The following is a 27,469-nucleotide window of genomic DNA, read 5'->3' as shown; positions in this document are numbered from 1 at the left end:
AAATTGGATACAATTAACTTAGGCTTGAATAGAGACTGGGAGTGGCTAAGTCATTATGCAAGGTAACCTATTTCCCCTTTTTATTTTCTACCCTCTCTCCCTCCCCCCCCCCCCCCCCGACGTTCTTGTTAAACCCTGGATTTGTGCTGGAAATGGCCCAACTTGATTGTAAGGACACATTGTAAGGAGAGTTATCACTTTAGATAAGCTATTACCAGCAGGAGAGTGGGGTGGGGGGAGAGAAAACCTTTTGTAGTGGTAAACACCCATTTTTTCATGCTTTGTGTGTATAAAAAGATCTTCTGTACTTTCCACAGTATGCATCCGATGAAGCGAGCTGTAGCTCACGAAAGCTTATGCTCAAATAAATTGGTTAGACTCTAAGGTGCCACAAGTACTCCTTTTCTTTTTGCGAATACAGACTAACACGGCTGTTACTCTGAAATCTGATAACTAGCTGTGTAGACAGCGTTTTGTACTTGTCTGCTGTACTGGGTTGACACTGGTGCCTGTGGTACCAGGACCACACTCGAAAGGGGCCCTGTGGCCCCCCTACTTGTGCTTCCCCCTGAGGCCCCCACCCGCTCAGTCTCTTTCCCCTGAGACCCTGCTGGCCGCTCGCTCCTCTCTGCTCCTTTGCCTCTCTCTACACCCACTGCTCACTGTCTTTTGCCCCCTCTTGTGATGTTGCCGCCCCATAAGGCTTTATGGAAATATGCTTATGTCATATTCATAACTAAAATATGTTTAATGCTACATATGCCATGTAACATATCTCTGTAAAGGTTTCAGAGTAGCATCCGTGTTAGTCTGTATTCGCAAAAAGAAAAGGAGTACTTCTGGCACTTTAGAGACTAACCAATTTATTTGGGCATAAGCTTTCGTGAGCTACAGCTCACTTCATCGGATGCATTCAGTGGAAAATACAGTGAGGAGATGTAAAGGTTGTGATCTACTGAATCTATTAATGCTATTTGTATGCATGTATCATTTTTGTATTCGAAGTTATGAATATTGGCTGTGTACTTGCTTGATTTTTAAGTAGCCTTTGTAAAGCATTTGGTCAGCTTCTTGAGAAAGGAATGTACAAATTAAGTGCCAGCACTTAAGGGACAGTGGATCTTGGAAGGCTCCAATCCACATAAGAAGTCTACATGAGGATGTTCAAGGTCGCATGCGAGCAATGGCTGCTGCCTGTAAAAACTGAGTCATGCATGGACATGTGACTTACCTAGGTGAGTCCAAAACTCCATCTTGGAGCTGGACTTTGCATAGGAGAGAGGAAGGGGTCTCCACCCACAAGAGACCATTTGGTCTTCAGCTGGCTAAAGAGAGAGCCTCTCCACCCCCAAGGATACCTGCTTGGTAATTCACTTTGTTCCGTCTGTTACTACTTGGAACCACTTAAATCCTACTTTCTGTATTTAATAAAATCACTATTTACTTATTAATTAACCCAAAGTGTGTATCAATACCTGGGAGGGGGACAGATAGCTGTGCATATCTTTCTATCAGTGTTATAGAAGGCGAACAATTTATGAGTTTAAGCTTTATACAAGGTAAAACGGATTTATTTGGGGTTTGGACCCCATTGGGAGTTATACATCTGAGTGTTAAAGATGCTTTCTGTTTAAGCCTGCAGCTTTGGGGCACGTGGTTCAGACCCTGGGTCTCTGTTGGAGCAGACTGGCGTGTCTGGCTCTACAAGACAGGGTGCATGTCTGGCTCAACAAGACAGGAGTCCCAAGCTGCCAGGGAAAGCAGGGACAGAAGTAGTCTTAGCACGTCAGTTGGCAGCCCCAAGGGAGTTTCTGTGATCCAACCCGTCACACCTGTTATTCATCCTTGTGGCATAGCCCTCCCACTTTTAAAAGTGATGGGGCCATGGCCCTGTGACTCTTTCTCCCCCCCTCCCTACCTTTTTCCAGTGCCCCAGTTGCCAGGTGTCCACAGACCTGGCCTGACCAGACATTAAAAGTTCGGTTATAGCAGTAACCGCAATCAGAGCAGTTGCTGCTGCCTGGAGGAGCTGCAGCTCAGCGGGAGAGAGAACTGTCTCCCAAGGTACCTACATCTTTGTCAGAGTGGATCCAACTCCGTGCAGCCCTGGGAGGGATCCTATCTGCCCTCTCCCACACCCTACTGTCTTTACCCCCAGCCCCTGCCTCAGTCTGGGGGTAGACCCTCCCCCACCCTGCTGTGCTCTTGTTTCTGGCCCCTATCTCGCTCCGGGGACTGATCTGCCTCCTTCTCTGCTGTGTTTGCCCTGGCCCCTGCTTTATTTCGGAGACCAACCCAGGCAGGACCCCTAGTAGCCCAGCTCTGGTCTCTTCATCCCCCACACCCTCCATGCTGCCGCTCGTGCTGCCCTGCAGCTTCCTGCTACCCCAGTCCTGAATTCCCCCCCACACTCTGCTGGTACCCCTCACTCCCAATCCACAGCTCCCTGCCAGCCCAGCCCTTTCGTTTTGTTTCTGCACTGCAGTCATTTACGGTAATGAACATGGTGTCATGCTGTCAGCAGCGTAGGTTCGTATGTATGCACTGAGATATACTGCAGGCATGGGTGAGGAGCAGAGCAGGAGACTATAAATCTAGAAGAACAAATGAACAAGTCCAAATGATAAAGAAAATAATGATGAGAAACCATTTGTGTCACTCAAAAACGGAGCCATAAAGCAGAAGTTGAAGATCAGAATGCAAATCTGTGTTGCGTAAACAGTTATTTCATTAATAACAGTATAGAGATTCCTGGTGATGATATTAATACTACTGGTACCGATGAGTGTGTAATAAATTATACTATTATGGCAGTGGGTCCAGCCTACATTGATGATGGCTGTGAAGAACATGCTGTTTCTTCAGATGAAATCCTTTTGCCAAATAAAAAAAAAGTGATAACCTGCTGCTGCAAAACATACCAGTGTGATTACCTTCTTCCAATGCTACCCTGTGGACTGTTGATGCTTTCACTCAGCAGTATTGTGTAGACACGGGCCCTGATTTCTGCCAAAATCGCAATGGAAAATATGCAATATCACCAAGGCAACATAAGAACAAAACACGGTAATTAACTTTTGTTATGCTTTTTTTAATACTTGAGTTATTTTATGAGATCAACTTTTTCCAGCAGGGGTTGACTTACTTTTGCTTTTGTGAGACAATTGAAATAAACTACTTTTTGTTGTCTCTAATTATAAAAATGTACATTGTATGTTGCTTACTCTCTTAATGTCTCCACAAATGTGACTATATTCATTATAAATGTTGGAGAGTGTGCATTAATATTAAAATGTTTTTTATTTTGGGAAACTCTGTGATACAGTCTTCGATCAGGTGTCCCCGAATGATGCAACAATTGAGAGGCCCTGGCTCATATGTACACCATTGACTGGCTGTGTCTTCTGTTTTGTGTACAAATTGTTTTCTGTGAATAATATATCTGCACTAGCCAAGAGAGGATTTGATTCATGGAATCAAATTGGCAGACTTGGTGACGATGAAAGTTCTACTGAGCACTAACCAGCTCTCACCACTTACATAATGTGTTTATCAAAGGCTCAAACCTTGATAAACATATAGCAGATGGATGTATTAAAGAAGGAAATTATTGGACACAAGTGTTGAAGTGAGTTGTATCAGCAATAAAATTTTTGACAACATGAGGTCTGGCACTGAGAAGGACTAATGAAACCTTTGGGAGTCTTAATAATGGCAATTTCCTTGGCTGCTTAGAGTTCTTAGCAGAATACGACCCTTTCCTGATCTGCCACATCAACAAGTATGGGAATGCTGGTCATGGCACAACATCAAATCTATCCTCAACAATCTGTGAAGAGTTCATCAAATTCATGGCTGACAAGGTAAAGCACGATATTGTGGATGAGCTAAAACTGGCTAAGTACTTTACCTTCAGCGTTGATTTCACGTCATACTGATCAGCTGACGTTTACTGTGAGCTACGTGCTGAATAACTGTACACCTGTGGAACACTTCTTGAATTTTGTTTGTTCATTTATTGTTATCAAGGAAATCCTAAGTGATGAACTAAATATCTATCTAAAGGACAGCAGAGGTCAAACATATGATAATACTAGTAACATGTCTGACACTTTTTCTGGTGTGCAAGTTCAGGTAATTGCAGTTAATGAGAAAGCAGTGTACATCCAATTTATGACCCAAGTGCTTATACCCGAGTCTACATCCAATGCATGACCTATGTGGTGTTGCTGCTGCAGAGTCATGCATTCATGCAATCAGTTTTTCAATTTGTCCAAAAACTGCATATGTTTTTCACAGGATCAACTTATTGCTGGGGCCTCTTGTGAGATTCTCTGAATGAGGAGCCATCTGTGGCCAGTAAGAGAGAACTTTTCCCAAGGTGCCGCAGTGACACAAGGTGGTCAGCTCTAACAGATGCACTTTGCAGTTTTATCATTCAACTACAAAAGCTACAAATCTGTGCTTCAGGCTGTTGGTGCAGACCCTGCAGAAGAGTGACACACAAGCAGAGGCAAACTCATGTGTTGAAACCATGGATTGGCTGGAGATAGCATTTATGACAACATTTTGGAGTAGTACCCACAAGATAGATGGCAGGCCAACCGTGCAGGCTTTGAGCCTGCACCAGACGGGGTCGAGGACCATGAGGGCCAGAAGCTAATGGTGAGGGCTGCCACTCCATGGCAGACTGCCTGGACCAAGGAGCTACAAGCAACAGTTTCCTTTGACGATTTTGACCTCCTCGTAGACCAGCTCACCCAAGAACTGTCTGCTGAAACCGCTCCCAGGAGAAGTTTGAACCAGGAGAACGCCCCGCCTGCCCACAGAACATCTGCTCCAAACCTCAACACCACCACCAAGGGAGCCAGAAGTAGAGACGCGAGCCGCCGCTACGATCCAGCAGCAGCTTCAAGGATCCAAAAGCTGTATCGGGCAAACCGCTCAAAAGCCATGAGGGAGATCCTAGATGGGCCCTCGCCCTACTGCAGGAACCCATCTGAGCGTCTCTACAGCTACTTCAAGGATGTATTCAACTGCATAGCCCAGAATGACGCACAGTGCCCAGAGCGCCCCCGTGTCGACGAAGCAGGTGTCCTGGAAACTGACTTTACACCCAAGGAAGTGATGGCCAGACTCTCAAAAACAAAAAACACAGCTCCTGGGAAAGACTTAATCCCCTAAAGCCTCCTAAAGCTGAATAATTTTAGCTGACTCACTTGTCAGCCATCTCAACGGAAGAATTCGTGCATATTCAAGAATAAACAACCGTTTGTTTTTTAAAAGGTGACCTTGACAGTACTGTTGTTAGCCTCTCAGAAGTTTAATTGAATTCTATTCAGAAGACCTCAATAAAGAGATATTTGAAGAATGGGTACAATGGTGCTCACTTATTAAGCAAGTTTCAGAGTAGTAGCCGTGTTAGTCTGTATTCGCAAAAAGAAAAGGAGTACTTGTGGCACCTTAGAGACTAACAAATTTATTTGAGAATAAGCTTTTGTGAGCTACAGCTCACTTCATCAGATGCTTATAAAGCAGTTTGCCTCCAAGCTGTTATCACAAGCTCTGCCTACACCACTGCAAATGCTGATAATCAACATGCATAATTTGCAAACAGCATTTCCAAATGTCTTTATTGCACAACGCATTTACCTGACGCTACCAGTCTCAAAGTGCAGTGGTGAAAGGTCTTTTTTCACATTTAAAAAGGATAAAAAGTTCTTTATGTGCTACAACAGTTCAAGAAAGACTTAACAGTCTCAGGCCTGGTCTACACTACGCAGTTTTGTTGACGAAACACGGGAGGTGTACAAACGGCAATGCTCCTTCTGCGGACAAAACTCTCCTGCTTTGCCACCAAAATAAAACCACCTCGATGAGAGGTATAGAGCTTTTTGTGGCAAATTCATATTGACAGAGTGTGAGTGTAGACCCCACGCTTGGTTATGTCACCGTAAATGGCCTTCAGGAGGTGTCCCACAGTGCCCATCCTGACCACTCTGAGTCAGCAGTTTGAACTCAGCTGCGCTGCACTAAGGCACACAGGCATCTGCCCCTCCCCCTTGAAAGCACTGGGAATTTTTGAAATTCCACTTTGTTTGCTTGGTGTGGACATCGCATCTTCCCAGCTGACTATGGTGACTCCATGCAGCTTCCGCTTGGAGCACACCAAAGCTGTGCTGGATCTGATGAGTATGTGGGGAGAAGAGGCTGTATAGTCCCAGCTCCACTCCAGCCACAGGAACTTCGATGCCTACAGGCAATTTCTCATGGCTTGTTGGAAAAGGGCTACAAACAGGACATGCAGCAGTGCCATGCGAAGATAAAGGAGAAGATAAAGGAGCTGAGACAGGCGTACCAGAAGGCAAGGGAGGCAAACCATCACTCTGGTCCTGCACTGAAGATCTGCTGCTTCTACAAGGAGCTGGATGCCATCCTTGGCAGCAACCCAGCCTCCACTGCCACAAGCCCTGTGGATACTTCGGTGGGCTGGAGGCAGTGGACTTAACACCAAGGACAAAGTCATGGATGAGGAGGTAAATTTGGAGGATGATGTGGAATACACAGCAGGGTTTCTGGTGGCGCAGCAAGTCAGGAACTGTTTTCCACACCAAAGGGGTCTAGCCAGTACCAGCAGTCCGTCTCTGACACGTATAATGCAGGAGAGGAGAGCCTTGGTAAGTGATCTTCTTGAGTAGATGCTGCTCAGTTATATGAGATAGAGCTCTCCTTTGCTTTGTGTATTCTAGAAGTGGGTGAAGGGTTGGAAATATCCAGGACTACTTGTGTTTGAGTGTGCTCCACATTCGAGTGTGCTCCACATTCCCCTGTACAACTAAGCAGCGTGGTGGAACCGTGTATTAATGCACACTAAGATTTCAGGAATCCTCCAAAGAGATCTCTAGGAAACTTTCCTGGATGTACTTGCCAATTCTCTGCCAAAGGTTCCATGGCAGAGCTGCTTTGTTCCTTCCCACCATTATAGGAAACTTTCCCGTGCCACTCAGCAATAATTTGTGTAGGGAACAAAGCAGCACACAGGTGAGCAGCATACAGGCTGGGTCTGAAGCCACACACATGCAAGAAATAGCATCCTTGCTTATGTTCAGGGTGCGATATCAGCTACAATGACCGCCCCTCCCCCTCCCCCCCATGGAAAATGGTGGCAGAATTTACAATATTGTCCCTAGTCGACTGCACTGATCCCCTTAAGAAAACACCTAGACCCTTAGTCCCATCTTGAACGCCGAACCCCCACCCAGGCCACACTCACCATGTTCAGGGCATTCGCCGAGATATGTGCTTGTGAGGGGACAGTGAGAAAGTGATTTGTATGTTAAAAGAGGTGTATTGATTCAATTCTGTGCATGAACTAACAATCATGCTTCTGTATATTGTTTCTCGTGCTTCTGCAGATGTGGCCTTCAGGGCAACCCCTTACACAGTGGCTTGTGTACATTCCAGATAAAGAAGCAACCAAGGCAGAGCAAGGAGGACATTTCAGAGAGGTGCTCCAATCTTCAGAGGCCACGGGGGGAAGAAACAAGGAAGTGGAGAGAGACCCTCAAGGAAAAATGTAAAATAGAAAGACGGAACAGAAAGGAGAGTGAGGAGTGAATTGTAAAAGACCAGGAGTAGATGATTAAAGTGATGGAGGCACAAACAGAGATATTGTAGTCCCTAATAATGCTCCACGCTGAACACATGCATGCTTGCCGCTTCCCCACCGCAGCTGATACAGAATGGCTTTCCATGCTCTCCCCAAACTCTTCCCACACATTCCATCTCCCTATCACGTTCACTTCACCCCTTCATTCAGCTTCCAAAATGATAGCAGGACTTACACATAACATTGCAGGGCAGCGTAGGCTCTCATAGCTATGTCCTTTCCCATGAAGCCTTTTGTGGGTGGTGTTAATTGGTATTTAATGTTACCAGTTTTGCCCGTTACTTTGGGGTACGCTCATTTATTAGGGTTCCTCTTCTGGGGGTTGTTTCTGTAATTCTATTAATGTACTGCTTGTGTCACTTGTGTTTTCATGGTGTGCTCTGCTCCTCCCTTCTGTAAGTCCCCTCCCAATGGAGCTATCCTGCAGGACCTAGGTTCCCCAGGGCTGGGTTCCTCCAGCCCCAGAACCAGATGAACGAACGCGCACGCCCACATATTAACAGAGCAAGTCTGGGTGGACCAGGTCAGTCAGCACTTTCCAGCAGACCCCTTATATGTACCTGGGCTCAAGAGGCTGGGCCAAGCAGCACTTTCAAGCTGCCACCCTTACGTGCCACAAGTACCACACCGGAACAGAGTAAGCCTGAGCAGGCTGGGTTGAACAGCACTTCCAGGCTGCCACCCTTATATGCCCCTGTACTCAGCGGACTGGGTCTAGCAGCACTTTCAAGCTGCCACCCTCGTATACCCCTGGACTCAGTAGTCTGGGTCTAGCAGCGCTTTCAAGCTGCCACCCTCGTATGTCACAGTTTTAGCACATCCCTATCCCCTCTTTCACATCACAGTTATGCTGGTAGTAACCCCCTTGATGAGCAAACCCCACAGTATTTTTGGGCTCTACAGGGATCTTTAGCTTAGGTAAGAGAAGCGTTGCTGCAGAATAAATGTGGAACCTAAAAACACAAAAGAGTGAAGTTTAGAGAGAGAGAGAGAGGGAAGCAACCAGCTTAACCATAAAAGTAGTAGTGATAACTACACAAGGAGAGCCTAAACCAATGTAGCAGTTACATTATTAAAGGTTAATAGCTGAGGTAGAAAGGAAAACAGAGAGAGAAAAAGAGGGGGATCTCACCACTTCCATGAAGCTTGAGCTGGTTGGGGTTCCCAGGTGATGGTAGTAGCTCAGGGTCCTGAGTTCTGGAGACAGGCAGAGCCCCCACCATGGTCAGTCAGGAGAAGATGGAGTCCCAGTGGAACTGATGCATAGTTTCGATCCAAGCATAAGAACACTTACTGAGTGTGAGTAGGGGGTTTTGTAGGGAGAATACAATGGTTCAAGGGAGAACACTAGATTTGTTTATGGGTAAACTGGTGACTCAAGAGTTTTCTTTAGGCTAGACAATAGGAGCTGATCATTCTTGGATATGGATGATGTTCCTTCCAGGGAGCTCACAATACAATTAGCTTGCTTCAGTATTTTGGGTATCAATCAAAGATTCATTACTAGAATTCGTCTGATAACTGCTGAGCTGGGGGTGTGCGGGCATAGGTTCATTAACATGTGACAATCTCCCATGATGCAGTGCTTCCCTGCTTTTCTGGTCCCAGAGTTCAGTGCAGTTCTCCATTCTGTATGCAGGTGCTCCCCCACGTTCTTGGGCGTCTGGGTGAGGAGGCGATGGAACTTGGGGAGGAGGGAGGTTGGTTACACAGGGGCGGCAGTGGCACTCTGTGCCTTTCCTGCACCTCAGCCATACACTGGAGCATATCAGTTTGATCCTCCAGTAGCCTCAGCATTGTATCCTGCTTCCTTTTGTTGGAGACCCCAGGGCATGGCCACTAGTTAAGTCGAGGGGATGGAAGGCCATAAGGGTCGAGGAGGTCTCCCTGCTGAAAGCCTAAGGGCTTCTTCTCAACCCCCCTTAATAGAATTCAGGCCTGGCTGGTTTGAGTAAGCTCTTTTGCTCTTAAAGCAGCCGCAGATAATGCCTTATAGTGTAAGATTTGCTGACGCCAAGTTAAAGATAATAGGAGAGACAACTACAAGGCCAGACAGAATGTGCTGGTTGTTTAAGTTGCTAGGAATGCTTGTTAGAGGTTGCAGGAAATAAACATTGTGCAAAGTTTTGATTGGCTAATGCGTAGTGCAGTAGCATTAAGGAATATAAAAGTGTGTGTAATGACCTGCTCTAATGTGCAGGATTTGAGATTCTATTCTCCCTGTACCTTGTTTGCAGCTGCAAATAAACTTTTCTGCTTCTCCACCCCGTTGTGATTATTGAGTGAAGCTCACCGGGTAACGAACCCCTGCTGTTGTTTTGCCTCTGGGCACTGGGTGCCGGCAACACTTTCATCATGCTGTTGCCACCTTTCCTCTTGATTCCGGCACCTCTCCTGTTGCTCCCGCCATCTGTCCTCTCACGTGTCCCTCCTGTCCTCACGTTCATTTTGTGCTTTTCTGGACTCTACCATTATCTGCCTCCACTCATTCTGTTGGGCTCTTTCAGTTTGGTGGACTGCATGAGCTCAGAGAACATTTCATCATGAGTGCATTTTTTTCGCCTTCGTATCTGCGCTAACCTCTGGGATGGAGATCCTAGTGGCAGCGTTGAAACATTTGCAGCTGCGGGGGGGGGGGAGATTAAAATTGAAAAAGACGCATTGGCCATTTAAAAGGAGGGGCTGATGTTTTCAGGTTAATGTGCAGCACAAACCCAACTAAGCCGCCCCCCCCACACACATCCAATTCTCTGGGATAATCGCTTCACCCCTCCCCGCACCGCGTAGCTAATAGCGGGGATGATTTCTTTTCAGCCACAGGCAAACAGCCCAGCAGGAATGGCCACCTCTGAATGTCCCCTTAATAAAATTCCCCTATTTCAACCAGTTGACCATGAATGATATCACACTCCTGAGGATAACACAGAGAGATAATGAATGGATGTTGCTTGAATGCCAACAAACACCGGGACCACACGTTGCCATGCTTTCTTATGCAATGATTCCAGACTACGTGCTACTGGCCTGCCGTGGTAAAGTGTCCTACCATGGAGGACGCACTAAGGCTGCCCTCCCCAGAAACCTTTTGCAAAGGCTTTGGGAGTACATCCAGGAGAGCTTCATGGAGATGTCCCTGGAGGATTTCTGCCTCTTCCCCAGACATGTTAACAGACTTTTCCAGCAGCTGTACTGGCCGCGAATGCATCCCAAGTCTTCAGAGCAAATTAATCATTAAACACGCTTGCTTTTAAACCATGTATTATATTTACAAAGGTATACTCACCATAGGTGACTTCTTTGCCTTCAAGGTCCGGAAGCCCACCTTGGGAGGGTTGGGAGGGTATTGGCTCCAGGGTGATAAACAGTTCCTGGCTGCCAGGGAGAACGGCTTCTCCGCTTGTCTGGTGTGCGCTATCTTCAACCTCCCCCTCTTCATCATCTTCCTCGTCCCCAAAATCCTCATCCATGTTGCGTGAGACTCCCTTGCAGGAGTCCATGTACAGGTGTACGGTAGTTGTAGGGGCACCCCCTAGAATTCATGCAGCTCATCATAGAAGCGGCTTGTCTGGGGCTCTGACCCTGAGTGGGTGTTTGCCTTTTGGGTTTTTTGGTAGGCTTGCCTGAGCTCCTTAAGTTTCACGCGGCACTGCTGTGGGTCCCTGTGATAGCCTCTGTCCTTCATGTCCTTGGCGATTTTTTCAAATATTTTGGTATTTCGTCTTTTGGAACAGAGTTCTGATAGCATGGATTCGTCTCCCCATACAGCGATCAGATGTAGTACCTTCCGTTCGGTCCACGCTGTAGCTCTTTTGATTCTGGGACTCCATGGTCATCTCTGCTGATGAGCTCTGTGTGGTCACACCATAGTGGCCAAACAGGAAATGAAATTCAAAAGTTTGCAGGGCTTTTCCTGTGTAGCTGGCTAGTGCATCCGAGTTAGTTCTGTCCAAAGTGGTCACAATGGAGTACTGTGGGATTGCTTCCGGAGGCCAATACTGTCGAATTGCGTTCACACTAACCCAAATTGGACCCGGTGATGTCGATTTCAGTGCTAATCCCCTTGTCGGGGAGGAGTACAGAAATCGATTTTAAGAGCCCATTAAGTCAACAAAAATGGCTTCATTGTGTGGACGGGTGCAGGGTTAAATCGATCTAACGCTGCTAAATTCAACCTAAACTCGTAGTATAGACCAGGGCTTAGTTTCTGAAATGGTGCTAAACATTTTGTTTGCTCACACTTGCCACTAAACTTTATTCAGCTGCACCCACTGAAAACTTCCGTCATCTTCAGAAATAGGTATGCAGTCAAGAAGTGTTTCAATGTTGTGATTAAAGAATAGGCAGGGCCAAAACCATTTTGATTTACCTACATTAAGAAACAGCAGACCTGTAATTAACAGCTCATAGTGGCAATAGTAGAAACTGTACTGCAGACCGGTCTCAATCATGTCATATAATCTTACTCTTAAACCTTGCCTGTGGTAAGGAATTTGCAAGAGTTTCCCAATGCAATATAGGCCTGGCTTGACATGAGTAATTGGACATGGGTGAGGCCTTATTTCTGGGGAAACAGGTTAAGGGAGGTAAATAAATCAGCAGGCTGGAAACAGAATGTCTGTACTAGTTAAAAAGAAAAGGAGTACTTGTAGCACCTTAGAGACTAACCAATTTATTTGAGCATGAGCTTTTGTGAGTTAAGATAAGGTTGAACACCCAGGGATCATGCACAATGGATAAGATAATGGAGAAAATAAGCCTGAATTGTAAAATGAGGTAAAGAGTACGTGCATGGACAGTGCATGCTGTACAGGAACTGTTTTCTGCAAAGTGATCAAGCCAATCCCAAAATGTGTGACGCAATGTGTAGTAAATGCAATGTAATGTGTAAATGTATATAAAGGAAGAGGTTTGTTGTGTAACTTCGAATGTGAGCCACACCCTATGTCCCACCCCATAAACTTGAGTCTGATCAATTTAGCATAGCTTTGATGTATGCTAAATAAAGGATTCTGAGTGACAAGACTGTAGTCGAACTAAGTTCTTGGGTAACCTAGTGGAAGAGGTCTCAGGGGAATGCCATATGCAGTTTTACTAGTGGTAGCAACATTGGGGCTGTTGGCATAGACAAGATTGCCATGACAACTCTTACATTGTTTAAGACTCCTCTGAGCAGAGTGGTAAAAACCACGGGTGGCTGCAGATTTATCTGTGCTAATGTTCCTGCCATTGCTATTATCAGTGATGTTAGCAATGGTGGGAAACTTTTGCCAAAAAAAATCTATGACAAGATGGTAAAAGAGCTTGAGTCTGCAGTACCACTTCCACTGTTGGTACCACAGGTGAATTTGCATTGGCAGTGAATTACAGGTCAGACTTTTGCCAGTATAGACATTGCACCTAGAATCAGAAGTCTACCTACTACTTTGTTTAAACATAATTTAACAAGATTCTGAAAAGGTATCATTGTCAGCAGATTTTGTTTTCTTCAAGTATAACCATGTTGTACAATATATAACCATTGTACAACCATGTTGCTATAGACTGCCACACTTCCCCATATGAGTGATTAGGGAAATCATGCCAGAACTCTTCTAGGAAAAAATGTTTAAACAGCTGTAACTACCATATGTCATATGGCAATGTGGAAAAAAATGGTTGCATAGCTATACTGTAAGTGTTGTCCTTCAAGATGTGGTTGCACATGTGTATTCCACTCGGGGGGAAGAAGGGAGGAAAGATGTATTTTGATGGTCATTTTATCCACTTCAAAGATTTGTTACTACTGGATAACTGCAGCACTGTTAAAGCATATTCAGCTTTTACATGATGTTGTTTTAATTTGATTTACTCCTAAATACTGTGACTATATCATTTGAATAATAAAGTTAATATTTCTGTGATCAGAACTTGGCTGAATGAACATGGCACATCATCAAGACATCAAATGATATTCCATGTTTTTTTCTGGAATGTTATCTGAACAATTTTCCACATTTTCACAGATGACCGCCAGTTGGGGATTTGCCACATCCTTAATTAATTCCTATGAAACCTGCTAGAGATTGAGGCCAAGTAGTCACTTCCAAATGACTGATGATGTTGTGTGCATTTGGGGGTGGGGGAGCTCAGTTAGAGACCTTAAATAGAATTGATTTTTCAGAGGGTGAGTCCTTAGTACTTTATGAGAAGACAGTGACAAAAACAAAACGGAATTGGAAGATGCATTTGCTAGATCAGCTTTCCAGAGGTAACCTGTTGGGGTCCCTTAGGGTTAAAAGCATCAGCCTTCCTCAGGTTGCTTCCCCCTATGCTTAGTTTCAGCAGGTTTTACACAGGAATTATGAGGTCATGTTTGCCTTAAAGGAAATGCTTGGTAGCGCCATGATGAAGGCTTTGGACAAAATAAGGCTCAAATTATGTGCTGCATTACACACCAGCTGCATGTTGTCCTTTTCCAAGCAAGGAGCTATCCAAGATGCTTTACTCAATATAACAAATTTACCATAAAACTACAATATATTGAATTTTAATATTTATTTATCTTCAGTAAAGACCTTACTAAAATAAGATGATTTGGTAAAGACTAAACTTGCCTCTTGGGACCTGATCATGCAGTCCAAACATAGTAAATCAGAATATTCACGTTTATTGTTCTGCACATGCTTTGGCACTTTGTTGAATTGGGATCATAGGCAAAACTAAGAGTTTTCCAAGCATAAGGATTGCAGATTTGGGCCCTTAAAATACAGTTCCTCCCTACTGTTATGTATTGCAATAATAGTAACTAGGTAATTTAAAATGTTTCTTTTTCTGTTTGTTCTAGGGCACTCATCTTTCCTGTCTTGATTCGTGGAGGAAAACCAACACCATTCATTACTTTTGCGCTAGCACTCATATTCTGTGTCTATAATGGATACTTGCAAGGTCGTAGCTTAAGTAATTATGCAGAATATCCTTCTGGTTGGCTGAAAGGTCCTTGTTTCATTGTAGGTGAGGTGAATAAAAGCATGCTGTTTTATGAGAACCAAAAGCAAAATTGATTATCGTAAATCTTTATAAAAAATGAACATAAAATTATAGTTCTCATACATGGGGATCCAGTGGTCTAGACTTTTTGTTTGTTAGACCTCCTTACTGTGATACAATGGAGGTCATTTAATCTTTATTTTTCTCTCCTTACTTCCATCTTTGAGTTTTGATTCCCTTTTCTGATGTGCCGTCTCAGCAACTGTATATCTATCAGCCTGACATCGGTCTTGGGCAAAAAAATGGAATGGCTGAAATGGGTCTGGATTAATATAGCATTAAAGGAAATCAATAAAATTAATGTCAGTCAACATGGGATTATGGAAAACTGACCAATTTGATACCCTTTTTTGATGAGATTACAAGTTTGTTTGATAAAGGTAATAGTGTTGATGTAATATCCTTAGACTTCTGTACTGCAGTTGACTTGGTTCCACATGACATTTTAATTAAGAAGCTACAAGAAAATGAACATGGAATACATTAAATGGATTAAAGGCTGGCTAAATTACAAGTCTCAACGTAAGCGTAAATGGAGGCTCAGTAAACTGTCATGGGATAAGAGGGAAGGTCCTCTCATGGATTGAAAACTGGTTAAAAGAGGTTAAAAGATAGGCAACAAAGGATAGGAACAAATAGTCGGCTTTCAGAATGGAGAGAGGTAAATAGTGGTGTCTCCCAGGGGTCTATACGGGGCCCAGTCCTATTCAATATATTCATAAATGATCTGGAAAAAGAGGTAAACAGTGACGTGGCAAAATTTGCAGATGATATAAAATTGCTCAAGTTAGTTAAGTCCCAGGCAGATTGCGGAGAGCTACAAAACAATCTCTCAAAACTGGGTGACTGGGCAACAAAATGGCAGATGAAATTCAATGTTGATAAATGCAAAGTAATGCACATTAGAAAACATAATCCCAACTATACATATAAAATTATGGGGTCTAAATTAGCTGTTACCAGTCAAGAAAGAGATCTCAGCGTCATTGTGGATAGTTCTCTGAAACCATCCACTCAATGTGCAGCGGCAGTCAAAAAAGCAAATAGAATGTTGGGAATCATTAAGAAAAGGACAGATAATAAGACAGAAAATATCATATTGCCTCTATATAAATCCATGGTACACCCACATCTTGAATACTGCATGCAGATGTGGTCGCCCCATATCAGAAAGATATATTGGAATTGGAAAAGGTTCAGAAAAGGGCAACAAAAATGATTAGGTGTATGGAATGGCTACCATATGAGGAGTGATTAATAAGACTGGGTCTTTTCAGCTTGAAAAAGAGACAACTAAGGAGGGATATGATAGAGGTCTATACAATCATGACTGGTGTGGAGAAAGTAAATAAGGAAGTGTTGTTTACTCCTCATAAAACAAGAACTAGCTGTCACCAAATGAAATTAATAGGCAGCAGGTTTAAAAAAAAAGGAAGTATTTTTTCACACAAAGCAGTCAACCTGTGGAACTCCTTGCCAGAGGATGTTGTGAAGGTCAAGCCTGTAATGGGGTTCAAAAAAGATACGTTAGTAGATAGATAAGTTCATGGAGGATAGGTCCATCCATGGCTGTTAGCCAGGATGGACAGGGATGGTGTCCCTAGCCTCTGTTTGCCAGAAGCTGGGAATGGGCAACAGGGGATCAATCACGTGATGATTACCTGTTCTGTTCATTCCCTCTGGGGCTCCTGGCATTGGCCACTGTCGGAAGACAGGATACTGGGCTGGATGGACCTTTGGTCTGACTCAGTATGGCCATTCTTATGTTCTTATGAAAAACTCTCTTTTGGAAATTGTCTGCTGGGCTAGAGTCACAAAGAAACATAAGTGTGATGACACTGAGCACTACCATGCCTAACTTTGAGGCACCTAGAAAATCATTGGGATTTACAAAGCCTAGGTTAGGCACCTAGCCTTCCTATACAATGAATAAGGAGAGATAGGTGCCTCACAATGAGATTCACAAAAGTCAGCATTCTAGGCAGTTTCTCACCTAAACTAGCCAATGGGAGCTGCCAAAAGCAAGGTATATATGTTAAGCCCTGCCACTCTCATAAAGATAAGCACCTATGTCTGGGCTGCAGGGAGTCATTGGAGCCAGGGGACTGGATCCTGGGTCTTCCACCTCCCAGGTGAGTGCTTTAACACCAGTCAATCTAGTCATTCTCAGGCTTGTGTGCTTTCACTCTCTTTGTCTGGCCCAATTTCTTTTTACAAGTATTTATCTACAGTGGAACAGCTTCAACAAGAGAGGCTGAGGGAACTCCACATCAGAATATCCTATAGTCTAGTGATTAGAATACTAACTAACAGAGGTGGCAGATCCCTGTTCTTATCCCTTCGCCCCCTGAGGTGGAGACGGGGATGTGACTCAAGGACAAATTGATGCAAACTGAGAGATGCACAGTGGTACAAAAGGATTACAGAGATCTCTTGGGTAAGGCATCTATCTACTAATCCACCAAAGAGTGCCATGTAAGGACTCCAATAAAAACCTGAATCACACTGGTTGTCATAAGAGCGACAAAGAGTCCTATGGCACCTTATAGACTAACAGACGTATTGGAGCATGAGCTTTCGTGGGTGAATATCCACTTCGTCGGATGCATGGAGTGGAGATTTCCAGAGGCAGGTATAAATATGCAAGCAAGAATCAGGCTAGGGATAACGAGGTTAGTTCAGTCAGGGAGGATGAGGCCTCTTCTAGCAGTTGAGGTGGCTAGCCAACTACAAAAGCAGTTTCCCCTCCCTTGGTGTTCACACCTCAACTGCTAGAAGAGGGCCTCATCCTCCCTGATTGAACTAACCTTATTATCCCTAGCCTGATTCTTGCTTGCATATTTATACCTGCCTCTGGAAATCTCCACTCCATGCATCCGACGAAGTGGATATTCACCCACGAAAGCTCATGCTCATATACGTCTGTTAGTCTATAAGGTGCCACAGGACTCTTTGCCGCTTTTACAGATCCAGACTAACACGGCTACCCCGCTGAAACTGGTTATCATAATCATTTTGAGATGTATGTATGGGTAATATGTGAAGTTATGTATATGTACTAAAATGTATGTTCTTTAGGTCTGTGAGTTAAGGCAGGTCACTGATTAAGTATTCTAAGGCTCACAGTGGATGGCCCTTCACAGCCTGAGCAAAATGCTAACAGATTGTGGAAGTTGCGGGAAAAAAGAGAAACAGCATGGGTTATCCTGTTAAAGGATAAGACAATGAACTTTTGAAACTATATCTGAGATACAGATGAATCTCCAGTTATTCCTTCAGTGTGTAAGGACAAGACGCCAGTGGGCTTGAACGTCTGAGGAGGCATCTCAGCCAAACTGGTTGAAAACGCTGGAGAAAATATTAGGAGTAAGCTATTTTGTAGGAGATAGGTGAATGCCTTGTCAGTTAAGTTTGGGCTCTAGAAAGCATATTATGATTTTGTTTTATATGTAACCATTTGTTTCTAATTTTCTTATTTTCTATCACTTGCATGTCTATTCTTTGCTATTAAATAAGCTCTCTTACAGTGGCCCAATCTGATAGGCAGGCTTTGAGCATGCTTACCAGATAGGCAAGTTAGGTGGAGAAACCCCTGTTTTCCATTGGTTCATGCATTGCTCTGGAGCTTCAGCGTCTGGATGCTTGGTGTGGGACTGCAGTGTTTTTGTTCAGAGGCAGAAACATAGGCACCTAGGGAACTTTTACTGTAAAAATTTAGTTGCTGAGAGAATTTAGGCATCTACAGGATTTTGGGCGTAGCTGAGCGTGGGTTTTGTGAATTCCAGTTGGGCCTGATTCTGATTTTTAGCTACCTAAGTCCTTTTGTGAATCTGGCCTCAAATTGGTGTAGTGCTGCAGTGCTCTGGAGGAGGGAGTCTGACTTTAAACAAGGAAAAGAAAGGGGTAGGGGAACGCTGAAGTGTATCCATTTGGTGGAATGAGGAGGTCTGAGTAGAGCACCCATAAAGACACTATTATAAGCATAAGAGAAGTTTAGTCATCCTGGGCAGTAACTGAGATTCTTCAAGATGTGTGTTCCTATGGGTGCTCCACTACCTGCCCTCCTCCCCTCTGCCAGCAGGCATTGCTACCAAAGTTCTCCAATCTCACCTACAATGGAACACCCCTAGGGGGACACATCTGAAAGAACCTCAGTTACTGTACTGGGTGAGTAACCTTCTCTTCACTTGAGCACTGTCCACATAGGGCAGCTAGCATGCATCATTTTAGATTCCCTGTTACATCGTAAATCAGGTCTGTCTCTCAACTCATTGAGGGCCCACATAGCAGTGATCTCAGCGTTTCATCCCCCAATCCAAGGGAAGTCAGTATTTTCCAACTCCGTGGTAGTTAGATTTTTGAAAGGTATTGTCAGTCGCTTTCCACCAGCAGTAAAAGAAGTGGTTCTCCTCTTGGACCTTAACATTGTGCTTGTTGCCCTTGTGGGACCTCCATTTGAGTCCCTAGCATCACATTCTCTTTCCGTCCTTTGCCAAAAGACCGCCTTTCTTATTGCTATAACGTCTGCTAGGAGGGAATTTAGGAAGGCTGGCATGAGTGCTGGAAGCTCCCCCAGCACCCAGATTGTGGCCCTGCCCCCTGCTCGGCCTCCTCCCCTGAGGCCATGCCCATGCTTGGCCCCCTCCCCTGAGGCCACACAATCACCGCTCGCTCCTCTCCTCAGTAGAGGAGAGGAGTGAGCAGCGGCAGCAGTTGTAGGGGGCCTCAGTGAAGGCGGGTTGGAGGAGAGGAGTGACTTGATGAGCTATGGGGGTCTTAGGTGAAGGGGTGCAGCGGGGACAGGAAGGGGCTAAGCAAGGGCAGGCATTGGCGGAAAGAGGCAGGGCTGGAAGAGGAGCAGCATGAGCAAGGCCATGGGGGAAGAGTGGAGCAGGGTCTTGAGGCGAAACGCAGGCGAGGCTACGGCCCAGGCATCCGCACTCTCAAATGTGGTGGGTCGTCAGTGTGCCTCCAAAGGGAGGTGTGCCACATCATGTTTGGGGAGGCATAGTGTACCCTGGGCTATTAAAACTGCCACCCATGGCAGCACTGCCCCTAATTAGTCTCAGGAGGGACCACAAGTAGGCGTAGCCTACAGGGTTCTCTGGCTTCAGTGCACTGGGTGTGCACACCTGAGTGGAATACACATCTGCACCTACATCTCGAAGAACAACAGTTATAGTATAGGTAAGCAATAGTTTTTTATGCTCACTCAGAGCTCATTCTGGATTGGTGCCTAACTATATACAAAGGCCTGGATCCACACAGGCACTTAGTTGTTGCCATGCTCAGTATCATGGCATCAAACTTTTAGGTGCCTAGGAAATCACAGGAACAACACTGTGATCCACAAAATCTGAATTAAGTGCCTAGGCTCACTATACAATGAATGGGGAATGGGGGAGGGAAAGGTGCCTTACAGCATGATTCACAAAAACAACACAGTAGGTGGGGAGCTGCCCAAACTAGCCAATGAGAGATGCTGATGATAGGGGTTTGTGCTAAACTATGTCCTCTGAGATAGGCATCTATCTCTGTTTAGCAATCCATGAAAGGGAACCTGCCACCTGGAGTTAGGTGCCTGAGGGGCCTAAGTCATTTCTTGTGTGAATGAGTTACCTGTCTACCTCACTCCTTGCTCACCTTATAACTTTTAGCCTGGTGTTTAGAGCACTCATCTAGGGTTTGGGTGACACCCCACTCATCACCAGAGGGGAAGAAAGGATTTGAACAAAGGTCTCCCATTTTTTAGGAGGATGTTCTAGCCACTGAGCTATGGAATAGTCTGATGTGGGTGCCTGTTGAAACTGTTCCACTGTGCATAAATACTTATATATAGAAAGAGAATGACTGGAGTCCAGTAGTTAGGCCATTCATGTGAGAGACCCACGGTCCAGTCCCCAGTCCCGCTGCTCTTATCACTCTTTCATTATTTACCCACAGCTTCAACAGGAGATACTGAGGGAGTCCCACATTATACTGGTGGTTAGAGCACTCTCTTGGGAGACCCATGTTCAAATCCTTTCCCTCTCTGCAGCAGAGGGAGGAATTGAACCCAGGTGAGTGCTCTAACCCCTGGGTTAAAAGTTTTTAGGTGGGCGCAACCATATCCTCCTCCTTCTGCTGCATTCCGAAAGGGACCTGCTCTGGTAGTAGTGCTCAGAGGTCACATGCCGGATTGGGCCCTGCATGCAACTGAGGTGGCTGCACGCTTATTTTCTCCCCCAGTTTGTTAGTTTCTCTGGGGCCTTAGGCAGGAGATAAATGTCTGGACGCCTAGAGGGTGGCAGCCATGCATTTGCCCAGAAATGTAGACGCGTAAGGAACTTTTACTCTGAAAACTTAGACACTGAGCAAGTTTAGGCAACCACAGGGTTCAGTGGGAGTTTTGTGAATTGCAGTGGAGCCTAAAGTGGGACCCAAGGTGCCTAAACCCCCAGTTTAGGCACCTGAGTCTGGGATGTTAGGCATGTAAGTGGGTTTGGGCCAAAATGCAGTCAATTCACAAAATTAAGCAAGCTGGAAACAGAGGAAAATATTGTTAATTTTGTCAGTTATAGTGATCGTATATATTTCTTGTAACAATAGGAGGTATGTTTTCAGACTGTGATTTTTAAGTTGGCATTGTCCTTTAAAGTATGATGGAAATGGGCTGTCTTCAACGGTGACCCCCAAAGACAACAAATGGGAGCATCAGTCATCTAGTTTTCTACAGATATCACCTCTCTCTCTTTGCTCTGGTTTATATTCTTTCCTGGGGTTAAGGAGACTTCATGAGATCCTGCTGATTCACCAGTCTTCATTAGTTGATTGCATGCAGCCTGTTTGACAGAGGTCTCCATTCTCCTGCCGCTCAGGGCTGCTAGGGGTATGGTTGTAATCCCATCGTTGCAAGATCCTTTGTACATTCAATCCTCACTTTTTCTTCATCCCTGAGTGTTAAAGGCATATTTGTTGGAAGCTTAGGGCTTGTCTTCACTACGGGTGTAAATTGACCTAAATTATGCTACTCCAGCTATGTGAATAACATTGCTGGAGTTGATGTAGCTTAGGTCAACTTACCCCAGTGTCTTCACAGCGCTGAGTTGATGGGAAATGCTTTCCGGTCAACTTCCCTTACTTAGGGTGACCGGACGTCCCATTTTTAAAGGAACAGTCCCGTATTTAAGACCTCCTGCAGGTGTCCCAACTTTTTCTTAAAAACAGGCAAATTGTCCCGTATTTTCTGTCTCCCACCACATCAGTACTGGTGGGTCCTGCTGCTGGCTGGATCCCTGCTTGCCAGCGGCCTACCCACCAGTAGCTGACGATGGGAGTAGGTGTGCAAGGCTGGTGGCAGGGCAAAGATGCAGCATGCCACTCTCCCTGCTTTTCCATCTGTGCAGCCCACACTGTGTGTTGGCTCTTGGCCAGCAGAGCCCCTCCCCCTGTCCTGTTTCCAGCTGGCACTGTCTGTGCTCTGCGAGTTGCAGTGGTTGATGAGTGCGGGTAGGTGCCAGCTGGTTACGTGTTGCCTCTGTCACCCACCCATTAGCCCTTTACATTCTCCCCCTCTCATTGTCCTCTCCCTGCTTTGCCCCTTCACCATTCCTAGCCCTGCGGCTCCTCCATATCCCACCTCGGTGAGGCGTGTCCTGCTTCCAGCACTGTGCGGAGAACCAGGCTCTGGTTGGCGTGCTGAGGTCACCAACAGCCTGGTCAGCAGGCTCCTTCCTTCCCCCACTGCCTCTGGCTGGGCCAGTGCCCCAAGAAAGCTCAAGACCCTCTGGTCCAGGGCGCTGGCCAGGAGGAGCCAAGCCCTGCATGTGACAAAGCCCCGCACAGCACTGGCATGGGGAAGCCTTTCCGCCCCTCACCTAAGCTCTGGCATGGCAGGGTAGGGGAAGCGATTTCCAGCTTGTTCACACCCGGAACCTGTAGGGTCCACAGCAGCCCCTGGGGCAGGAGCTTAGAACCCTCTTCGTCCTCCACCCCGGGTCCTGCCCCCAAGGAGCACAGGGTTGCTCTGTTCCCTAGGCACCCTCCTCTGTTGAGCCACTTCTCTGGTCAGATTCACTGAAGCCCCTGAAGTCAGGTTCCCTGGGCCCTGCTGCACAATGCAGCCTTAGGCTTAACCCTTTCCTGCCCACACTGTAGCCGGAGGACAGGAGGCGGCTGGGTTATGGTGCTGGCTAGCAGCAATCTGGAGGTGTTAGCTGCCTTTTGGCACCGTATGGACAAGAAGGGACAAGCTGCTTCCAGCCACACAGGAGAGGTGGTGGATGGCAAGAGACGAGCTCTGCAAAGACACAGGCCAGGTCATTCTTTCATCCTCCCACCTTCTCTGTGGCTGGAAGCAGCTCCCGTCCGTTCCCTCCCGCAGTGCCAAAAGGCTGCTGCTGACCACATTCTGGTGTGAACCCTGGCAGAAATGTGGGGAGGGGGGACATATGACCCTGCATGCTCCCCCACGTGTTGCCTCAGGAAGATGCGGATGTGGTGGCAGGTACTAGGAGAGCTGGGTTCATCCCGGGGGCCCAGTCAGGCATGGAGGGCGGAGAGCATCAGGCAGGGAGGGTGGGGTCAGTCGGTCACCCTCCTGTGTGAGAGAGGTGTATAGAAGTGTGTGTATGTCACCCCTCCCTGTGTGTCTGTGTGCGGGGGTTGGGGGGGTGTCACTCCTCCCCGTGTGAACTATAAAGCCTTAAAGATAAGGTAAATAAAAAGAATCCAACTATGAGGTATTTCTTTTTAACAGGGGCTCAGTCAACTTGATGTTAATTTGAATGTTTGTACAATTGATTGCCATTGAACTCACTTGAATACAAGTAATTTTACGAGGTGTCCCATATTCAGCATATGGAAATATGGCCACCCTACCCTTACTCTTTTTTGAGAGCTGGAGTACCAGGGTCCACCGGAGAGAGCTCTGCCATTGATTTAGCGGGTCTTCACTAGACCCACTAAATCTATTGCAGCACCATTGATCTCCCCATAGTGGAGACCAGCCCTTAGTGTCCACTTACCACACACACTAATGTATACACACACACACACCATTTGGAAAGAAGGTCAGCATTTGCATTCAATTTCTTGGCTGCAAACAAAAGGAGGAGGTTTGTAGGAACAGATAGCAGCGAGTGAATCTGGAATATTTAATATTCTTTATTTTCCGTTGTTGCAGAAAGTTAATATGAAAAGTCTCCTCATCTCTGATCTGCTCTCAGCCGGGCTGACAGACCTACTAATCTAGAGAACTCTGCCTCCATATGGGCTCATGGAGCCTTTGCAGTTTACTCAAAAGCTTGCCATCCAAGTTGGACAGCAGTCTCAGCACTCAGTCTCTGTAGCAGAATTTTTAGAAGTAGGTGTTCCTGTTTTAGGCCCTGATTCTGCAAACCTGCACATGCTTAAGTTTACTCATATGAGAGGTCTCATTGAAGTCAAGGAAATGTAGGAAAAATGGGAATTTCTAATATTAACAAGGTACAAGCTGTATCTGGAAAATACTGAGAGACAACCTGATGCAGACCATCGGGCTATTCACATGCACAAAATTATAAGTGCATAAATATTTTTAGAATTAGGGGCCTCATGGATGTACATTTCTGTGCTGGGCCTGCAACAGGATCTGCAGTGCTTACTTCTGTGTAAACTAAAATGATGAATCTGCTGTGGAAAATTCAGGAACACATCCAGTGAAAGAGAAGGTTAAAGCATGCTTTTTAGACAGTGATCAATGTAGATTAATTTCTTTAACATCTTTTTGAATGTTAGTTTATTTGAGCAGTTCAGTTTATCAATATGGGTGTGAGAACATATGCATATATTAAAAGTATAATTTAAATCTGGGGTAGTGGTAAGAATAAAGCCTTCTGTCCTTGTTTTCATAGCTCCCAATCCTGCAATTGGTTCTTTGGAGGATTGGGGCCATACTTTACAGTGTCACCAGAACTGCTTGATGGATTTACAGGTTCATGTAGAGTTAGAGGTACACTACTGCTTATGTTTTTTTATATAAACGTAGGGTTATTTGTTTGTATAAACCATAGTTTGTTCTATTAAAACAGGTGTTTTCAGTCCAGTATTTTAATATTATTACTTTGACTCTTTTTCTTTAGGTTTTGCAGGGTGGCTGAGTGGCATGGCAATTAATATCTATTCTGATCACATTCTCAGAAATCTGAGAAAACCAGGGGAAACAGGCTACAAAATACCAAGAGGTGAGTAAAAAGTTAAGGAATTTAAAATTGCAAAGGAATGTCTCAGAACTTGGTTCTATTGTATTTAAAGGACATAAATTGCTCAGGGACATAACAAATATCAAGATCAGGAAACCAATGGCAAGAGGATTTTCAAGCATATTTCCTGAAACAAGAAATTGCCTTTATTACTCTAAATGAAGGGAAACGATCTGACTACACCGCAAAAACCCTGCCTATCTCTGTGTAACTGCCTCAGAGCAAAAGGCTGCTTTTGTAGAGTCTAGTAACCTAGTGATGACCCAAGGTCTGTTAATATTTGTTGCTCTGCAGTTTTTTGAGATACTCCATTTCTGCACTGCTTTCTCACAGTTATTGTTAATGTGTTTATTCACTCTTCTGAGAATTAACAAGCCTTTCCACTGAATTTTGCAACCATCTTTTGCAATCATTTTGCAATCTTTCCTTGGCAATCATTCTTCTTATTTGAATTTTGAGATTACCCTCTCACATTGACAATTGTGAATAAAATACCCACGCAGGACTTGATTGCAGGCTTCCTATGAAACGATCAACGTATAAAGTTTTGCAAAAGAAGTGAGAGGTTAATTGCTGCACAGGTAGAAGGATGCTGTTTTTAAAAATGTATTTACCTAAATAAAATCAACAACTTTAAACCAAGATGTGATGTAAGGAATTTTCATGTCAAAAGTAAGTACTGTGCTTGGCATCCACTGTACTTTTCTGATACCTGTTTCATTTTTATTACTTAAAGAAAACAGTTTTAAAACTTTTTCCCTGATTTTTGCCTCCCTTAAATTGAATAGCATTTGCTCATCTGAGTACTCTTACTGATGACAATGGAACTATCTGAGTCAGTGCTCTTCTAAATGAATAAGAGTGCGAGAATCCTTTTATTTATTTTACTTCTAATTCCCAGTAGTGAAGAGTTGACTTTAGGCTCACACAGCTGTGAAATACAATTTGGGACTCTTTAATACCTTGTCTCTTTCAATAGGGGCCAGAGTTAAAACAGTAAAGTTGACTATTCTCCTGAGATTATTTTATTCCTGTTTCCTAGTGAGGTGTTGTTTTTTTAACCAAACTTTAAGCAAACGAATTCTGTGGTTTAAGTGGGTAAAATACTTAGGACTAAACTGTCATTCAGAAGAGTAAAATTGTGGAGAGTTCGGCACTAACTTAATTTCTAAGGTATCCCACTAGGATACAGATTTTAAACATTGTATTAATCTAACTAAATGACGCTTTGAAAACACTTTGGTACTATTCAAAAAGGCTATAATTTATAAATAGAAATATCACACTTTTGAGTTCTCATAAATTCTGGCTCTCACATATTTCAAAACTTGGAAGCAGTTAATTGAATGTGTACTTGTGGGGCTCTGTGACCAGATTGGCCACTGCTTTACAGGCATTTGTCAGGATTTCTAGTAGGCTTTGTACCACATTTTCAAGCGTAGGTACTAGCAACATGAGAGAATTCATGAGAGAATGACATCTGCATGTGAATAAAGGTGTACTGTTAGGTGAATCGTACATTTAAAAACAGTGGAAATCATACACATTTTGCTACTTTTTTTTTGGAATGACTATACATTGTAAAAAGAAAAGGAGTACTTGTGGTACCTTAGAGACTAACAAATTTATTTGAGCATAAGCTTTCGTGAGCTACAGCTCACTTCATCAGATGCATGCAGTGGAAAATACAGTATGGGGATTTTATATACACAGAGAACATGAAACAATGGATGTTACCATACACACTGTAACGAGAGTGATCAGGTAAGGTGAGCTATTACCAGCAGGAGAGGAAAAAAACAAACAAAAAACCTTTTGTAGTGATAATCATGGTGGGCCATTTCCAGCAGTTGACAAGAACCTGTGAGGAACAGTAGGGGGGAAAAAATAAACATGGGGAAATAGTTTTACTTTGTGTAATGACACATCCACTCCCAGTCTTTATTCAAGCCTAATTTAATGGTGTCCAGTTTGCAAATTAATTCCAATTCAGCAGTCTCTCGTTGGAGTCTGTTTTTGAAGTCTTTTTGTTGTAATAATGCCACGTTTAGGTCTGTACTAGAGAGATTGAAGTGTTCTCCGACTGGTTTTTGAATGTTATAATTCTTGACGTCTGATTTGTGTCCATTTATTCTTTTATATAAAGACTGTCCGGTTTGGCCAATGTGCATGGCAGAGGGGCATTGCTGGCACATGATGGCATATATCACATTGGTAGATGTGCAGGTGAACGAGCCTCTAATAGTGTGGCTGATGTGATTAGGCCCTATGATGGTGTCCCCTGAATAGATATGTGGACACAGTTGGCAACGAGCTTTGTTGCAAGGGTAGGTTCCTGGGTTAGTGTTTTTGTTGTGTGGTATGTGGTTGCAGGATCATCATCATGGATCTACAACCTATCCTGAAGGACAGCCCATCACTCTCACAGATCTTGGGAGACAGGCCAGGCCTCGCTTACAGACAGCCCCCCAACCTGAAGCAAATACTCACCAGCAACCATAAATAGTAACAAGCGGCCAGGACCCAGGAGCCCCTCTCTCTACTTAAGGGCTAA

General features: G+C 44.6%; 1 protein-coding gene across 4 annotated transcripts in view; it reads left to right on the top strand.

Moving 5' to 3' along the window:
* Positions 1 to 27,469, top strand: part of SRD5A1 (steroid 5 alpha-reductase 1) — a 65,800-nt gene that overhangs the window by 14,344 nt on the left and 23,987 nt on the right. For all 4 annotated transcript variants that reach the window (XM_073332408.1, XM_073332406.1, XM_073332409.1 and 1 more), the window contains exons 2-3: positions 14,493 to 14,659; positions 24,796 to 24,897. In XM_073332408.1, coding sequence (XP_073188509.1) covers positions 14,493 to 14,659; positions 24,796 to 24,897 — 269 coding nt within the window. The remainder of the gene's footprint in view (positions 1 to 14,492; positions 14,660 to 24,795; positions 24,898 to 27,469) is intronic.

This window comes from Lepidochelys kempii, chromosome 2 (genome assembly GCF_965140265.1).
Source record: "Lepidochelys kempii isolate rLepKem1 chromosome 2, rLepKem1.hap2, whole genome shotgun sequence".
In the NCBI taxonomy this organism is placed as follows: domain Eukaryota; kingdom Metazoa; phylum Chordata; order Testudines; family Cheloniidae; genus Lepidochelys; species Lepidochelys kempii.
This window is presented reverse-complemented; position numbering and strand designations above follow the sequence as displayed.